Source organism: Zea mays, chromosome 10 (genome assembly GCF_902167145.1).
Source record: "Zea mays cultivar B73 chromosome 10, Zm-B73-REFERENCE-NAM-5.0, whole genome shotgun sequence".
NCBI lineage: Eukaryota > Viridiplantae > Streptophyta > Magnoliopsida > Poales > Poaceae > Zea > Zea mays.
This window is the reverse complement of record NC_050105.1, coordinates 131768879-131788601: the sequence shown is the minus strand read 5'-3', so window position 1 is coordinate 131788601 and position 19723 is coordinate 131768879. Positions and strand designations below refer to the sequence as shown.

The window sequence follows — 19723 nt, the reverse complement described above, 5'->3', positions numbered from 1 at the left end:
CACATTCCACTCTTCCATCTTGCCTGTCGCCGTCGTTTTCATGTCGTTAGGCGTGCCGGCCAACCTGCTTTTGGCTTCTATAAGACTGACCGCAAAGGCTGCCCCTACGCAGCCCCCTCCCCTTGCATGGCGCGTGCAGGGGGCGCTCCACGCGCGCAGCGGTGCCCCTGCACCGCTCCCTAGCCCGCCGTCCTCCTCTCTCTCCCTCTCAATCTAGCGTGTCACTATTCATCACCCTAAACACTGTGTTGTGGGTCCACGAGTAATTGTTAGTAGATAAAAAATTGATAGTTGGTATAGAAAATGATATTTTATAGTGGTAGTGGGGTATAGGGGGAGTATTTAGGGGGAACCGCTACGGGAGATGGAAAAATAGGGGGAAAAATAGGGGGAAAAGTGATATAGGGGGAAAAATTTAGGAGTAACGGTTGTGGATAGCCTAAAACAGCAGCAGGGCCATGGACTGTGCTATGTGTGGCCTATGCCTGCAAAAAGCCCAGCTTTAGGCATGTGTGTTTTCTCTGAAAGGACGGCATCTAGCTACAGCGATATACTCTGAGTCTGGCATCGTGCCCGAGTTCAAAAATAAGACCCGAAACCTTTCAAAAATTCATGCTGAGACCTAGGAGCACCCCAAAGCTGAAACCTCTTCAAGCTCTGGTTACCTATATATCGACTCGCCACTCCACTAGGCTAACTGTCATGCTCCTGTCTTTCAGTTAGACTTCTTTAGGCTTTATGGATCTCAGGTACAAGCCTAGTTCGTTTTCTACATGTCCCTGCACTTATATCCTCTCTTTTTTTTTTGCCATAACTAACATTTTCAGGACTCTGTATCAATGTTGCAATGCTCAGAGGTCGCGTTTATGATCAGAAGAAGGCAATGATCAACTTGTTCGACCTCAGGGCAGGGATGTCTAGCACGAACAAGCTCACAGATCGAGCTCGTATAGATGGTACACAGATTTCTACCACTTTTGTGTTTTTGTTGCAATGCTGTTGAATGCAATTGCTCTACAAGACTTGGTTTTATTTATCTTCTCTACTGCTGGAAAATATTACTGCATTTCTAGAAGTGGTGGTACTTGGGGCTGGGGAGATGCAATCTTTTTGCAATTGGACCGGGACAAATATTTCCGATGCCCTCTTTTGTGTTGAGACTAGATTGCATTGGTGTCTTGTGGACAATGACTCCTTTGCACCATGTTTGGCATTTTAAATCTAGAAGATGACATGCTTGTCTTTTTCTTGTTTTCCCCCATCTTAGATTAAAAAGTATTCAGAGGTTGTCTTGTTCCTTTTCAACCTTGCAAGGACTGATTCTCAAAACTAACTGCTGTACGTTCTGCTCGGATATTTCAGGTTCTCCAGCATGTAGAAGCTGGCAAGATGTCAAGAGAACTGTTGATCCTGCTAAAGTTTATGCCAATGATAAAGTAGTAAGTAGCATGCCGTGTCTGTCCTGATTTATACTACCATTTTCTTTAGGTGTTTTTTTCTATTAAATATAACGTAGTAAGCGAGAGCCTACTAAATTTCATTGAAGTGATACACTTCTTGTGTTCTAATAATAAGAATATTTCTGCAGGGAGCTAGTAACTGGAGCTCATCAAGAAATAATTCAAATGCATCTCCATTGGATATGGCATCAGAAAAGGAGATGTCCAAGGAGTTGGAGTCAAAGAAGAAGTCGCCAAGTGTGGTTGCCAGATTAATGGGACTCGAAGAAGATCTACCTGGTCAAGAGCTAGCATTACATCCTGCTAAAGGAAAGTTGAAGAAAAGACACTTAAATGGCAATTTGGCCGAAACAAACAATCTCCATCAACATCAAGAGCAGTACCTTTCCAGTATCACAACATGCGACAAACACATAGGACCCAAAGAAACAGTTGAGTTTAAGGATGTTTACGAAGTCAGTGAAGAACCATTAAGAACATACCATCTTCACGACCAAACTTTTCCTAGGGAAATGTCTTCCAGGAGCAAGAGGGACATAAGGATGGAGATTGTTCGTCAGAATTTCATGGAAGCAAAGCGTCTTGCTACAAATGAGAAACTCCTACATTCAAAGGAGTTTCAAGATGCTCTTGAGGTTCTAAGTTCCAACAGAGATTTGTTCCTAAGTTTCTTGAGGAACCGAACTCTACTCTCTCAAAGCAGCTAGCTGGACTTCACAGAAGCCCGTCACCACCTCAGACAAAGCGTATTACTGTGTTGAAACCAACTAAATTTGTTGAACACGTGATGCCAAGGACACACCGGAGGTCTCATTCAGCACAAGTTACCTTATCCCAGCCAACCAGGATAGTTTTTTTTTTGAACGAACGGCACGAGATTGTGCACGTTTCTATTAATAAAGAAGAGAGTGAAGCAGTGCCCAAGAGACACCGCAGGAAGGATACATAGAGGTTACGTAATTACAGCATAGATAAAAGCGCAAGAAGGTGCTTAGCACCTGCGACACCCCACAGCCTTGCCTCTGCCTTAATTGCTGCTAGCAGATCTGCCACTGACCTCTCTTGCCTTTGGAAGGTGCGGTTGTTCCTTTCCAGCCAAATGTGCCAGACCACCAGTAGGAGCAGGGAGCGCGTTCCCTTTTTGGGCACAGCGACTGAGCCGACCATAAACCACCACTGCTTGATGGAAGTAGAGTCCGGCCAGGTAGCTGGAGCTAAAGGGCCAATGGAGAGCCAAGATGCTAGGGCGTCCCAAATTCTCCTCGAGTAGCGGCAACCAGCAATAATGTGATGAGCTGTCTCAGGGTGCCGCTTGCAAAGTGGACATGAAGGACTGTGCGGCCATCCACGAGCTGCGAGCCTATCAGAGGTCCAAACCCGGTTGCGGATGACTAGCTCTGATGGGAAAGTTGAAGTCTTGTAGAGCCTCCTGTTTTGGCAGCATGAAACCGCAGGGTGGTCATCATAATAAGATTATTGGTGCTGTGCCATTCTGCGAGGACAAGGATGATAGTTCGACTACTCAAACAACATGTTCTTCGAAAGTAGGCACTTCACTCAGATCGTTTCATTATGCCCTTACTGTTTCCTTCTCTTGTTGCTTTGATCGTTTCTGTTATAATTTTCTGTGGCAGCCAGTTTAGTGCCTCTTAACTACTATTTTTCCCCCACGATACATTTCGTTTTTTTTTTTGGTTCTCTACTTTCGTTTGCCGCCCTCAGCAAACTGACGACGAGACGTGCTGCAGGATATTGTTTCTATCAAAGTGCCTGTTTCTTCCGCCTGTCCAAGTGAACGTTTTGATGGACTGAGATCAGGTGGTCTGAATGGTACTAGCCATGAGGAGCCGAGTCCTACTCCAGCTCTTGATGTATCATTCGAAGACGGCGACACCAATGGATCCGAATCATCAAGAAGCGTTCCTCGTAGCGATGAGAGCAAGTCTTGCTCCCTCCCTCTTTTGACTTGTGCGTTCACTATTTGCTTCCTTGTTTTTTTTATATCTTTTACCATATCGCAGGAAATGCGTCACCATCTGATGCAAACGAACCTCTCACACACTCCGATGAGGACGACGACGCTGGGTCGGTGCTGGAAAGAGTTGAGCGGCTGGAGGTGGAAGGTGTAATAGGCTAGGTGAGGTCGATGAGGTGGGCCGTTCCTGACTTTTCAGGGTCAGTGCGAAATCTGATATAGAGGCCCATCCACACACAAATATATATAATTATATAAATAATATTAAATATTTGACGTATAGAAATTATTATACACTATTTTAAAGTTTTATAAGATAACAAATGTAAAATATAGTCAAAAATACTTACTTGTCATCTAATATCATTAATAATATCTTCTAATATTTTGTGATACAAAGTCATCGCTTATATCATTAAGATCAATCTCATCCAAAAACTTTTTTTCATATATAAAATCGCCAAGCCATTTAACCTCTCTTGAGTTATTGTTGGTCATAAATAGTTCATAAAAATATTTCAATTTTAAAAAGCTTCTCTCTGTCGATGCAACCATCATATGCATAGTAAATAGTACTCTCTCTATATCAAAATAAAATTTGTTTTGCTTATTTAGTGGATTCATTATCATCTAGTTGAATATAAACATAAAAATCAAGAGCTAAACTATTTTGAAACGGATAGAGTATTCAATAAGTAATTAAGATATTAGTTTAATAATCTAAACGAGACTGGTCGATAGCGCAATCACTCTTTGCGTATTTGTGTCTAAAATAGATAGATTTAACAGAAAAAAATGCTAACGTCTAGTGGCTAGAGGGTCCTCTGTTTTTTAGGGTCCGATGCGACCGCACCCTTGGCAACGCCTCTGGAACGGCCCTGGGTGGGAGCTGGATGGGATCACGGAGCAGATTGCGGGAACGGGGCTGGAGGAGATGGTAGAAGAAGCCGCGGGTGATCTCGGGATTGGGTCTCCGTGGCCGGAAGTGCCGACGACATCACCGAATCTGTAGGTAGCAATTGCTGCTCCGTGTATGGGAAATGGTAACTGCTCTTAAAATCGTTTTTTGGTGCCGAGAGAACTCTCGAGCATCTTCGTCTCTTGTGTTTATGTTCGCATAGTTATTTATCATCAGTACTTCTGAACATGCGCGCTAGCGCACTACGCTACAGCCTACAGACTGTAGAATTTGGTGTTCTGTAGATAACTGCTCGGTAGTCAGATCTCACCGGCAATTACGCATGCTACAGCTTCCATTCTTGAATGTCTACTACATGCTAATGGGATGCATGAACCTTGCACGCTGCAGTGCCCTCTACGTTTGGAAAAGCTCTATCACGATGCACATGTGGTTGCCTTTCAGAGAGTCCTAGCTGATTATGCAGTTGCATGCTTCAGAGGCGAAGACAATGTTGAACATTTCAATAAGCTAAGGCTGGCCGCAGCGGCTGGGCTGAGCAGCCCCCTCACCTTGTTGGCGGCTACAACCCCCTCTCTTTGGCCCGCAGCGCTGCCCCCTATGCGTCACCTACGTGTCGGCCCTCTTCTCTCTCCCTCCCAATTCAGCGGTTTACTGTTCATTTCTTTCGGCACTGTTCTGTGGATGAACGAGTAATTGTTAGTATATGAAAAATTGATAGTAGATGAAAAGTAGTGGGTACACGAGTAATTGTTAGTAGATGAAAAATTGATAATAGATGAAAAATATGTATAGAAAATGATATTTTATAATTGTAGTGGGGTATACCGTATATGAGATTATTTAGGAGAAACCACTGATGAAAAGGTAGGGGATAAACTGTTCTTCGACTTAACATGTTGAGCACTTTTTTTTCAAATAAAGTTCTATGTTTTTAGCAGTTGTTCCTTGATTTGATCTGTAGTCTTGCGGACGAAAGGTATCAGCAACAAAGATAACAACGTTGGGCTGGGCCCATCTGGTAGCCTCGCCCGACGCCCGGAAGCACAAGTACGCACACGCTGTAGGCTTGAGGAGCCTGGACTGCAGCAGTCAAAAAATTGTCTGTTGTTGGGCCATGTTTTCTTTCCACCGCATGAGCCTTGTAACTTTATTTTGGTCCATGCATTAGTTTAGCTCATATCTCTAGTTTCCACGGGTCCACCGTTATCACTTTTGCAAAAAATCTATTTCTTTGTAATCAACCCACAGTAACCGCCTCCACCTCTATCTAGGGCTGAATGATAAGCCAGCTCGGCTCGTTCTAGCTTGTTAGTGTAACGAGCTAACTCAGCTCAGCTCATTATAACAACGAGCTAAAAGTCCAGCTCGGCTTGGCTCGGCTCGATAGCCAGCTTGAGCTGGCTCGATAAGCTCGTGAGCCATACTAACAAAAAACACGAATCCATGAACATACAAGCATAGAAGTGTATAACACATGTGTATAACAATAACATACATTATAAAATAAGAAAATAAATATTTAAACCACTTCCATAGTTCATAGTTCAATACTTCCATTCCATATCTCCATGTCTAATCTAGGCAACAGTCCACCAATCCAAAATATTAATATGCAATACAAGTATGCAGCCACATGTGACATGCCCACATATTGACTTACACATCAAATATAGCAATCCATCATAGGCTCATAGTCTATGGACTTAAACACATCAATTTTCACTCTCTAGTTAAAAAAGATCATTAAGAGATAATTTTGCAGCGTATGAAAATAGACACAAAGGCAAAATCTACTTGTCCTCTAATCTAAGCATCCAATGGTACGCTCTTTTAAACCTATTAGGTAACACCAACATCAAATGAGGACCTCTTTAATTGAAATTCAATATACAGTTCTATAATAAACAAGTAAAATATTGAATACCTATTAGCTACTTGACACCACACATTGTTTCAACGATGATTTGTTAGGGCCCAGGACTCGAGAGCCACGAGGTCGAAGACTCGCAGCGCAGTTGATGCCGCCGACCGTAGAGTCACGGTCCGTGGACTCATAGTTTTGTCGAGTGAAAATGATTTGTCCATCTAGATGTCTTATTGTTTCTTCTTGGACTTTCTAAGTTGAGTGGGCTATTGGGTTGTTGACTTAGCTCATCTAGCTCGCAAGCAGCTCACAAGGTAGCTCGAGCCAATTCGTTAATGAATCGAGCTAAAACGCTGGCTTAGCTCGTTACAAAACAAACGAGCCGAGTCGAGCCAAGCCATTAATGAGCTGAGTCGAACGAGTTATCAAGCTTCGAGTTTTTTTGCAGACCTACCTGCTCGACTGAGAAACGAAACCGTAGTCACCGAACCAGCCGAATCCCCTGCACAACCCTCACACCACTCGACCAAGTAGCGATGCGTGCGAGCCATGAGCAAGATCAGGATGCGCATGTTGTCCATGTTCCAAGTTGTTCATGTACTAAGCATACTAGAAAAAGGAGGCGCGCTTCGCGGCGCCCTACCTCCATTATTCGAATGCATTAACAAACTTCATTTAGTACGATTCAAAGTAGACAACAGTACGTGCCATAAAATAGAAAATAGACTAATTCGGTATGTCAAAGCTCTTTTAAAAAATTCAGAGTATGATGCAAAGGAATGCTCAAATTTACCATTGAAAATTCAAGTATGTAATGACACAAAACAACGGGCAACTAAGACAAGCATAGTAATTTTGAAGCCGAAGCCAATTTTTATTCTTGCAACATAACTTGGAGAAATGTATAATGATAATTGTCGCAGTAAAATATGTCATGATACTTTCAAGTAAAATATGACTTGATACATTTTAGTCAAGAAGCAGGAACAATGACCTATCTGTGTTAGGGAAGAAGTTAAAAGCACGAGCACTCTCCAACTGCCAGGTCTGGCTGGATATCAAGCTTTTGCAGCTCTGCACAAGAAACGTATACAATTATCGGAGTAGCAAAATGAAAATACAACAATACATATGTATACAAATGCTAATTTATAGCGAGAAAGAAAATGACATGTTTATGATCCTGCAGAACTAAATCCCTAACGTCTATTAATTAATCCACATGTCAATATCATTATTAGGCTCAAAGTAACTCTTTTATCTCTCTTTTTTTACAACATTGCACCCTTCGATGCCTTTGTCTCGCCATCTGCTCTTCCGTTTCATTCATTCAATCAGAAAGCCAGAATATACCTTTCCACAATAGGTACAGACCAACAACAACAATTATGGATAGCAAAATAGTCAGTAGCGCTCTCAGAGCGTAAGTCTTCACTTCATGCAAAATATAGATATGTTATAAGGAGCACAATTTTCAATGAAAGTGGCACATGTGCGTAGATTACAAAGCTGGAATTTTGACATTTTAACTTCTTGCCGGTGGTCACGCTGCTTACTGTGTTTGGGCACATTTACGACTTCCACAACAGGGATTTGATTAATTGAACGCAACAGAAATGAACACAAATGCACCAATATAGTTTGATGGTCAAAAGATTTGTAAAGAACAATACAACATATAATTTTTTGTATTAAAATAATGGTAAGACTCAGTACCTTGTTCTCCTGCCTTTCCGGAGATGCAACTCTGAATCTAGAGCCTTCAGCTTCTGCTTGCAATCTTCACCATAGGCAATTAAGCCAACTCCAAACTGGCTTTTAGGTACTTCTGGATCATGGCCAAACTCGCGCTATCCCTTGAGTACATCTTGACATCGCCACTTTGTTTCAGAATGTTGCAGGCACAACGGGTGTTGACCCTTATAGCTATATCATACAATTATTATAGATAAGTACAATTAGTAGAATATAGTTAAATGACAAATTCAAAATGTCAACGAACTTCTGAAAGTCGCCTAGAGGGGGGTGAATAGGGTGAAACTGAAATTTACAAAGTTAATCACAACTACAAGCCGGGTTAGCGTTAGAAATATAATCGAGTCCGAGAGAGAGGGTGCAAAACAAATCGCAAGCGAATAAAGAGTGTGACACGCGGATTTGTTTTACCGAGGTTCGGTTCTCGCAAACCTACTCCCCGTTGAGGAGGCCACAAAGGCCGGGTCTTTTTCAACCCTTTTCCTCTCTCAAACGGTCCCTCGGACCGAGTGAGCTTCTCTTCTCAAATCAACCGGGAACAAAACTTCCCCGCAAGGACCACCACACAATTGGTGTCTCTTGCCTCGGTTACAAATGAGTTTTGATCACAAGAACAAATGAGAAAGAAAAGAAGCAATCCAAGCGCAAGAGCTCAAAAGAACACAACAAATCTCTCTCGCTAATCACTAAAGCCTTGTGTGGAATTGGAGAGGATTTGATCACTTGGGTGTGTCTAGAATTGAATGCTAGAGCTCTTGTAAGGTGTAGAAGTGTGAAAACTTGGATGACTTGAATGTGGGGTGGTTGGGGGTATTTATAACCCCAACCACCAAACTAGCCGTTTGGTGAAGGCTGCTGTCGACGGGCGCACCAGACAGTCCGGTGCGCCACCGGACAGTGTCAGGTGCGCCAGCCACGTCACCCGGCCGTTAGGGTTCGACCGTTGGAGCTCTGACGCATGGGCCCGCCTGGCTGTCCGGTGGTGCACCGGACATCCCTGTAGGCTGTCCGGTGTGCCACCCGCGCGTGCCCTGCTCCTCTGCGCGCTGGCGCGCATTTAATGCTGTACCAGGTGACCGTTGGCGCGGACTAGCCGTTGCTCCGCCGTTACACCAGACAGTCCGGTGTGCACCGGACATGTCCGGTGAATTATAGCGGAGCGAATTCCCGAAGCTGGCGAGTTCAGAGTCGCATCTCCTTGGAGCACCGGACACTGTCCAGTGTACACCGGACAGTCCGGTGTACACCAGACAGTCCGGTGAATTATAGCGTTGCGCCTCTGAGTTTTCCCGAAGGTGCGAAGTTCAGCTTGGGGTCCCCTGGTGCACCGGACACTGTCCGGTGGTGCACCGGACAGTCCGGTGCGCCAGACCAGGGTGCCTTCGGTTGTCCCTTTGCTCTTTTGTTTGAACCCTTTTTCTTGGTTTTTTATTGGCTTATTGTGAACCTTTGGCACCTGTAGAACTTATAAACTTGGGCAAACTAGTTAGTCCAATTATTTGTGTTGGGCAATTCAACCACCAAAATCAATTTAGGAATATAGGTGTAAGCCTAATTCCCTTTCAATCTCCCCCTTTTTGGTGATTGATGCCAACACAAACCAAAGCAAATATAGAAGTGCATAATTTAAACTAGTTTGCAATATGTAAGTGCAAAGGTTACTTAGAATTGAGCCAATAAATATTACTTACTAGATATGCATGGATTGTTTCTTTAACATTTTGGACCACGCTTGCACCACATGTTTTGTTTTTGCAAATTCTTTTTGTAAATCCTTTTCAAAGTCTTTTTTGCAAAATAGTCAAAGGTAAATGAATAAGATTTTGCGAAGCATTTTCAAGATTTGAAATTTTGTCCCCTTGTTTCAAATGCTTTTCCTTTGACTAAACAAAACTCTCCCTCAATTAAATTCTCCTCTTAGTGTTCAAGAGGGTTTTAAGACATCAATTTTGAAAATACTACTTTCTCCCCCTTTTGAACACAATAAGATACCAATTGAAAATCATTAGTTTTAAAATTAGGGTGGTGGTGCGGTCCTTTTGCTTTGGGCTCATACTTTCTCCCCCTTTGGCATGAATCGCCAAAAACGGATACTTTGAGTGAGATATAAGCCCTTGTCTAACTACTTTCTCCCCTTTGGCAAATAAAACATATGAGTGAAGATTATACCAAAGACGGAGAGATGCTCGGAGCGACGGCGAAGGATGAGTGATAGAGTGGAGTGGAAGTCTTGTCTTCGCCGAAGACTCCAATTCCCTTTCAATACACCTATGATTTGGTTTGAAATTCACTTGAAAACACATTAGTCATAGCATATATAAAAGAGACATGATCAAAGGTATATTTATGAGCTATGTATGCAAGACATCAAAAGAAGTTCCTAGAATCAAGAATATTTAGCTCATGCCTAAGTTTGGTAAAAGTTTGTTCATCCAATGGCTTGGTAAAGATATCGGCTAATTGATCTTTAGTGTTAATATATGCAATCTCGATATCCCCCTTTTTGTTGGTGATCCCTAAGAAAATGATACCGAATGGCTATGTGTTTAGTGCGGCTATGCTCAACGGGATTATCCGCCATGCGGATTGCACTCTCATTATCACATAGAAGAGGAACTTTGGTCAATTTGTAACCATAGTCCCGCAGGGTTTGCCTCATCCAAAGTAATTGCGCGCAACAATGGCCTACGGCGATATACTCGGTTTCGGCGGTAGAAAGAGCCACCGAATTTTGCTTCTTTGAAGCCCAAGACACCAATGATCTTCCCAAGAACTGGCAAGTCCCCGATGTGCTCTTTCTATTGATTTTACACCCCGCCCAATCGACATCTGAATAACCAATTAAATCAAATGTGGATCCCCGAGGGTACCAAAGCCTAAACTTAGGAGTATAAGCCAAATATCTCAAGATTCGTTTTACGGCCGTAAGGTGAGATTCCTTAGGGTCGGATTGGAATCTTGCACACATGCACACGGAAAGCATAATATCCAGTCGAGATGCACATAAATAGAGTAATGAACCTATCATCGACCGGTATACCTTTTGATCGACGGATTTACCTCCCGTGTCGAGGTCGAGATGCCCATTGGTTCCCATGGGTGTCTTGATGGGCTTGGCATCCTTCATTCCAAACTTGTTTAGAATGTCTTGAGTATACTTCGTTTGGCTAATGAAAGTGCCTTCTTGGAGTTGCTTCACTTGAAATCCTAAGAAATACTTCAACTCCCCCATCATCGACATCTCGAATTTCTGTGTCATGATCCTACTAAATTCTTCACATGTAGATTCATTAGTAGACCCAAATATAATATCATCAACATAAATTTGGCATACAAACAAATGATTGTCAAGAGTTTTAGTGAATAAAGTAGGATCGGCCTTTCTGACTTTGAAGCCGTTATCTATAAGGAAATCTCTTAGGCATTCATACCATGCTCTTGGGGCTTGCTTGAGCCCATAAAGCGCCTTAGAGAGCCTATAGACATGGTTAGGGTACTCACTGTCTTCAAAGCCGGGAGGTTGCTCAACATAGACCTCTTCCTTGATTGGTCCATTGAGAAAGGCACTCTTCACGTCCATTTGGTAAAGCTTGAAGCCATGGTAAGTAGCATAGGCTAATAATATCCGAATTGACTCAAGCCTAGCTACGGGTGCATAGGTTTCATCGAAATCTAAACCTTCGACTTGGGAGTATCCTTTGGCAACAAGTCGAGCTTTGTTCCTTGTCACCACACCATGCTCGTCTTGCTTGTTGCGGAAGACCCATTTGGTTCCTACAACATTTTGATTAGGACGTGGAACTAAATGCCATACCTCGTTCCTAGTGAAATTGTTGAGCTCCTCTTGCATCGCCATCACCCAATCCGAATCTTGAAGTGCTTCCTCTACCCTATGTGGCTCAATAGAGGAAACAAAAGAGTAATGCTCACAAAAATGTGCAACACGAGATCTAGTGGTTACCCCCTTATGAAAGTCGCCGAGGATGTTGTCGACGGGGTGATCTCGTTGGATTGCTTGGTGGACTCTGGGGTGTGGCGGCCTTGGTTCTTCATCCTCCTTGTCTTGATCATTTGCATCTCCCCCTTGATCGTTGCCGTCATCTTGAGGTGGCTCATCAATTTGATTTTCTCCTTCATCAACTTGAGCCTCGTCCTCATTTTGAGTCGGTGGAGATGCTTGCGTGGAGGAGGATGGTTGATCTTGTGCATGTGGTGGCTCTTCGGATTCCTTAGGACACACATCCCCAATGGACATGTTCCTTAGAGCGATGCATGGAGCCTCTTCATTACCTATCTCATCAAGATCAACTTGCTCTACTTGAGAGCCGTTAGTTTCATCAAACACAACGTCACAAGAAACTTCAACTAGTCCTGAGGACTTGTTAAAGACTCTATATGCCCTTGTGTTTGAATCATATCCTAGTAAAAAGCCTTCTACAGTCTTAGGAGCAAATTTAGATTTTCTACCTCTTTTAACAAGTGAAAGCATCTAGGCCCCTGGTTGGTTTTAGTGATTAATGACAACGTAATATTATATGTGACTAACGTGTGTTTTGCAGAGACAAATGGTAAGTTAGGTCGCATGACAGGTAGAAGTACTACAACGGTGAAAACAATCCAGGAAATAAGAACTTGAAGCGACGGCTAAAACGACGGAACAAAAGGTGAAGGTCTACGGAGTCCGAGTGTCAAGGAGATGTGGACACTCGCGATTTAGTTAGGTCTTTTATTCTCTTTTAGCCGTACTATAAAGAGGGGTTGTCGATGAGTAGTTTGACCAAGAGAGTTCTAGTGTAGTGTTGGTGCTCAATCACACTCATATACAGTGCTAGGTATCACTCTAGAACTCACACACAAGTTAGAGCGAAAACCGATTTGAAAATCAGCTGAAAAACAAGACTTAGTGTTGCTGGCTTAGGGGCACCGGACTGTCCGGTGTGCACCTTACTGTCCGGTGCACCCTCTGCCAGGTGGGGCCAGGCTGGTCCACAGCAGAGTCTTCCCAGTCGCAGAAACCCGAGAGCGCAGCCTTCGGAGATGAATTTTAGTGGCACACCGGACACCGCACCGGACTGTCCGGTGTGCACCGGACAGTGGACTGTTCATTGTCCGGTGCGCCATGAGTCCAACGGCTAGCTGTCAGAACTAGCCGTTGGAAGTGACCGTTGGCGCACCGGTGGCGCACCGTTGGCGCACCGGTGGCGCACCGTTGGCGCACCGGTGGCGCACCGGACTGTCCGGTGCGCCATCGCGCAGTAAATGCCTGTAACGGCTAGTTGGTGGGTGAGGGCTATTTATACCCCCTCCACCCACCATATTCAATGTCTTGCACTCCACATTTATTCCAGCACATTGGTAGAGCATTGCAAGCACCAAAAGCCTAGTGAGGAGATTAGAGAATCATAATCCGCGCTTGTTCCTCATTAGCACGAGTGAGAGCCACCTAGAGCACACACCACTTGCATTAGGCTTCTCTTGGTCAAGCGAAAGTCTACGGCTTGTTACTCTTGGTGATCGGCATCACCTAGACGGCTTGGTGGCGTTGGGAGCTCGGTGATCACCGTGAAGATCTTGTTGGTGACCCGACTCAAGTTTGTAAGCGGTCTCGAGGGATCCACCGCGCCGGAGTGGCAAAGGATCATCTCGTAGTGAGCACTTGGTTCTTGCGAGGACCAAGGGGGAGCGATACCCTTGCGCGGGTGCTCCAACGAGGACTAGTGGAGAGTGCCGACTCTTCGATACCTCGGGAAAAAAATGGAGGAGTCTTCTAAACTTTGCTTTACATTCCGCACTTAATTCAAGCACTTTACATTGTGTATTTGTTTAGCAAGTATTTGAAGTATTATCTTAGCTTTGTTACATTTCTAGTATTATATTCTTAGTGCTAGTTGTTAGGGTGAAGTTGGGCTCTTGTTTAGCTCTTGCTTAGGTTTTAATTAGTGTTGATTTTTAGAAAAGCCCAATTCACCCCCCCTCTTGGGCATCGTGATCCTTTCAATTGGTATCGGAGCCTTGTTGCTCATAGATTAGCTTAACCGCTAGAGTTACGATGTCCGGTGGGGATGGACCTCCTCCCGTTTTTGATGGTGACGATTTTCCTTATTGGAAAATTCGTATGGAAGCATACTTAGAGGCTATAGACATTGGTGTCTATAAAGCCGCCACTCAAGGGTTTCCCCAACCTAGAGATCCCACAAATCTTGTAGGTGATGAGTTCAATTATGAGAAATGGAATGCGAAGGCCAAAAACACCCTTTTTAGAGGCCTTTGCAAAGATGTGTTCAATAGAGTTCGGAATCATAAAAATGCTCATGATTTGTGGATGGACATTTGTGCTCTACACGAAGGAACTAGAAGTGAACGTGAGGAAAGATATCACATAGCTATGCGAAAGTTAAATTCTTTTGAAATGCTTACTAATGAAAATGCAAACGCTATGTACTCACGACTTAATATTCTTGTAGAGGAAGTCAATGGATTGGGGCTTACTCAAATCTCACAACCGGATGTTGTGAGGAAGATTCTCAGTGTCCTCCCAATAGACAAATATGGACACATTGTCACTGTGCTACATCAAATGGATCTTTCAGTTACCACACCTACACAAATTTTGGGAAAGATCAATGCCCATGAAATGTACATGCACATCAACAAAGAAGAATCATCTTCCAAAAGAAAGGATTTGGCTCTCAAAGCAAATCATGAAAGAAAAGGAAAAGCAAAAATACAAGTTGAGGAAGAGTCCTCAAGTGATGATGACCTTGATGCAAACATTGCCTTGATGGTAAGGAAGACCACCAAGATGTTGAAGAAGCTAAATAGAGAAGGCATCAAATTTGATTCAAGAAAGAAGAAGTTCTTTTCCAACAAAAGAAAGCCCATTTCTGAGATGGACTGCTACAACTGTGGTGAGCTTGGTCATCTTGCTCATCAATGCAACAAGCCCAAGAAGAACAAGTTCAAGGGCAAGAAGGAAGATGACAGCGATGATGAAAAGAAGGAAAAGAAATTCTTCAAGAGGAAGGATGGGAAGCAAAAGAGGTTCCACAAGAAGAAGAATGGAAAGGCCTATATTGTTGGCGATTGGCTCACCGACATCGAATCATCAAGTGGATCTTCTTCAAGTGAAGAAGAGGATGATGAAAAAGTTGCGGCCATCGCCGGGGACTTCCCTTCACCACCACCATCGCCATCATCCACTTCTCACCTATGCCTCATGGCTAGGGGTGAACGAAAGGTACAAAATGATATTAATATTGATGATGATAGTGATAGTGATAGTGATGAAGAATTTGCTTCACCTTCATATGATGAGTTAGCTGACTTACTTAAAGAATATACTCAAATCATTAGAAAGTCAAAAGCTAAATGTGATAGGTTGAAAAATGAAAATGAATCTTTAAATGCCAAGTATGACATAGTTATAAAGGCTAGTGATGAAATAAAAGAAGAAAATAAAACTATGTCATCAACTGTAAATGAGCTCACAAACTCCCTAAAAGATGCTAAGGAAAAATATGACAAATTAAATGAAGCTAATAGGGAGTTGCAAAATAGAGTAGTAAAGATCAAGGAAGACTATACTCAAATTAAATTTGATCATGACAATCTTCTTGTTGAAAATGAACTTTTATCTTGCAAAACACATGAGGCTATTAACCCTGTTGTTAAGCTTGATGTAGCAACCTCATGTGATGATTTGATTCAAGAAGAGCAAACTAGTCTACATGCTGAATTGACTGAAAAAGTTGAAGTCCTGACTTTAGACAACCAAAAATTGAAGAATTACTTGACTGATGCAACTACTAGAGGAAAAGTTGCTATTGAGAACAATGATTTCAACAATGAGTTGGCAGTGGATAATCAAAGGCTTAAGAATGAGGTCAAGAAACTAAAAAGTGAAAATGAACATCTTGCAACAAGTGTGCAAAAGTTCAACAAGGGTCAATACCTCCAAAATGAGCTGCTTATGAACACTGTTATGAAAAATAACAAGAGTGGTATTGGATACAATGCTTTTGTGCAAAAGAAAGCTATCACTCAATACAAGCCAAAGCAGACTCACAAGCCTATCAAATGCTTTGAGTGTGGAAATGAAGGTCATTTTGCCCACAACTGCAAAGCTAAACCACCAACTCCCTTGCCTAAGCACTCAAGACCATTTGCTTTCAATGCTCACTATGTTCTAAGAAAGGTTGCAAATGGAAAGATTAAGGTCACATTCCTAGGTCCACCAAATAAGAGTAGACCTAGACAAATCTGGGTGGCAAAGTCCTTAATTGAGAGAGTCACTGGTCCTATGCAATATAGGGCCCTCAAAACTCAAGCTTGAATTGTCTGTGAATGTAGGTGAACTACAAGACCGGTGGGAGCCATTGGGTTATTGACAGTGGATGCACACAACATATGACAGGCAACCCACAGATGTTCACCTCACTAGATGAGAATGTTGATGGTCAAGATAAAATCACATTTGGAGACAACTCAAAAGGAAAAGTGCAAGGACTTGGCAAGGTGGCAATCTCAAATGATTTATCAATATCAAATGTTCTCTTAGTTGCACCTTTGAGCTTCAATTTATTATCAGTGGGACAACTCTGTGATCTTGGACTTCAATGCTTATTCACTCCATCAGAGGTTATTGTAACAAAAATGGATGATGAATCAATGGTATTCAAGGGATTTAGATACAACAACCTCTACTTAGTGGATTTCACTTCAGAAGATGCAGACTTAAGAACTTGCCTCTTCACCAAAGCTTCTCTTGGATGGCTTTGGCATAGGAGGCTTGCACATGTTGGAATGAGCACACTCAAGAAGGTATTAAAGAAAGATATGGTTAGAGGATTAAAGGATGTGGTATTTGAAAAAGACAAGCCATGCAGTGCATGTCAAGCTGGAAAGCAGGTTGCTAATACACATCCCACTAAAGCTTTCATGTCAACATCAAGGCCACTGGAACTACTTCACATGGATTTATTTGGACCTACAAATTATGTCAGTGCCGGTGGCAACCTCTACTGTCTAGTGATTGTTGATGACTTCTCAAGATTCACTTGGGTGTTCTTTCTCCATGACAAATCTGAAGTTGCATCTATATTCAAGAAGTTTGCCAAGAAAGCACAAAATGAATTTGATTGCAAGATTAAGAAGATTAGAAGTGACAATGGCAAAGAATTTGACAACACCAACATTCATGAGTACTGTGATGAAATTGGGATCAAGCATGAAGTATCTGCCACATATACACCTCAACAAAATGGAGTTGTTGAAAGGAAAACAGGACCTTGATCACCCTTGCAAGAACCATGATTGATGAGTATAACACACCGGAGAGGTTTTGGGCCGACGCTGTCAACACTGCTTGTTATGCATCAAACAGGCTATTTCCTCACCGGCTACTTGCGAAGACTCCTTATGAACTGCTAAATGGGAAAAAGCCAGACGTCTCATTCTTCCGGGTATTTGGGTGCAAATGCTACATCTACAAGAAACGCCATCACCTAGGGAAGTTTCAAAGACGTTGTGATATTGGTTTTCTTTTGGGTTATTCATTAAAGTCCAAAGCATATCGAGTATTCAACCATGCCACTGGCGTGGTAGAAGAAACATATGATGTGGAATTTGATGAGACTAATGGCTCCCAAGGAGCACTTGAAAATCTTGATGATGTAGGTGATGAGCCACTTAGGGAAGCAATGAAGAACATGCCTATTGGAGCTATCAAACCAAAAGAAGATGAAGAAGAGGTGCAAATCATTGACAAGCCTTCTTCATCAAATGTACCACAAGATGATGAAAAAGATGAGAGGCATGCAAATGAAGATACATTTGTCTCTCATGAACAAGCAAGGGTACAAGCCGAAGATGTTGATGCTCCAGGATCTTCTTCCCAAGTGGTTGACAGGAGAAACTCATCACTACTTCAAGCACATCCTCAAAACCAAATCATCGGGAGTCCTTCACAAGGGGTTATTACTCGATCACATAGACATGCTAATTTTATTGAACATCACTCTTTTGTTTCTTGTGTTGAGCCTACTTGTATAGATGAGGCGCTACAGGATCCAGACTGGGTGAATGCCATGCATGAAGAACTTAACAACTTCACCCGTAACGAAGTTTGGACCCTGGAGAAGCCCCCACAAGATGCAAGAATCATTGGAACAAAGTGGGTGTTCAGAAACAAACAAGATGATCAAGGTGTGATTGTAAGAAACAAGGCAAGACTTGTCGCAAAGGGATTCTCTCAAGTTGAAGGCTTAGATTTTGGAGAGACCTTTGCACCGGTTGCTCGACTGGAAGCCATCCGTATCCTTCTTGCATATGCATCATGCTATGATATAAAACTTTATCAAATGGATGTAAAAAGTGCATTTTTAAATGGCTTCATAAATGAACTTGTATATGTTGAGCAACCGCCTGGATTTGAAGACCCTAGATATCCTAACCATGCTTACAGGTTGTCCAAGGCGCTTTATGGGCTAAAGCAAGCTCCAAGGGCTTGGTATGAGCGTCTTCGCGACTTCCTCATCGAAAAGGGCTTCAAGATTGGGACCGTCGACACAACTCTCTTCACAAAGAAACATAACGGTGATATTTTCATTTGTCAAGTATATGTTGATGATATAATCTTTGGCTCGACAAATGACTATCATTGCAAGGAATTTGGTGAGTTGATGTCGAAGGAGTTCGAGATGTCAATGATTGGTGAGCTAACATACTTCCTCGGCTTTCAAGTCAAGCAAATGAAAGATGGTAACTTTCTCTCACAAGAGAAGTATACCAAAGACTTGTTGAAAAGGTTCAACATGGAGAAGTGCAAACCAATCAAGACCCCCATGCCTACAAATGGACATCTCGACTTAGATGAGGGAGGTAACCCGGTTAATCAAACTCTCTACCGTTCTATGATTGGTAGTTTATTATACCTTACCGCATCTAGGCCCGATATTATGTTTAGTGTCTGCATGTGTGCTAGATTTCAATCTAATCCTAAGAAAGCTCATCTTCGCGCTGTTAAGAGAATTCTTAGGTATCTCAAGCACACCACAAGCGTTGGTCTGTGGTATCCCAAAGGAGCTACTTTTGATTTAATTGGCTATTCCGATTCGGATTATGCCGGTTGCAAAATTGATAGGAAAAGTACTTCTGGGGGATGCCATCTGCTTGGTAGATCACTGGTTTCATGGACATCCAAAAAGCAAAATAGTGTTGCCTTGTCAACTGCCGAAGCGGAATACATTGCCGCAGGTGCTTGTTGCACACAGATTTTATATATAAAACAAACTCTTCTAGACTATGGCGTAGTTCTAGAAAAAGTACCTTTGTTGTGTGATAATGAGAGTGCTGTTAAAATTGCTAATAATCCTGTTCAACACTCTCGCACCAAGCACATTGATATTCGTCATCACTTCCTTAGAGATCATGTTGCTAAAGGAGATATCATTTTAGAAGGAGTGAGGTCGGAAGATCAATTAGCGGATATTTTCACTAAGCCACTTGATAAGACCCGCTTTTGCATGTTGAGGAATGAACTAAATATTCTTGATCTCAGAAATTTTATGTGAAATGTCAAATGGTGTTGTCACTTGCATTGCATATTTAAATTCCTTGTATTGCATCTAGGACTTGTCTAACCTAGTTGAGATAACCGCCATCAAAGCGAGTGAAAAAGCTTAACTCGGGTCAAACTTGACAAGTCTTAGTTTTTAAGCTTTTAGCACTTAAATTCTTACTTTCTATGC

General features: G+C 42.5%; 1 protein-coding gene across 1 annotated transcript; it reads left to right on the top strand.

Annotated features, from left to right (window-relative positions):
* Positions 1 to 830: 830 nt before the first annotated feature.
* Positions 831 to 2621, top strand: LOC109943046 (uncharacterized). The gene is made up of 3 exons (XM_020545809.1): positions 831 to 956; positions 1363 to 1439; positions 1589 to 2621. Exons 1-3 carry the CDS (start codon positions 848 to 850, stop codon positions 2165 to 2167), a joined length of 765 nt encoding a protein of 254 aa, XP_020401398.1. The 5' UTR covers positions 831 to 847; the 3' UTR covers positions 2168 to 2621.
* The last annotated feature ends 17102 nt before the right edge of the window (positions 2622 to 19723 follow it).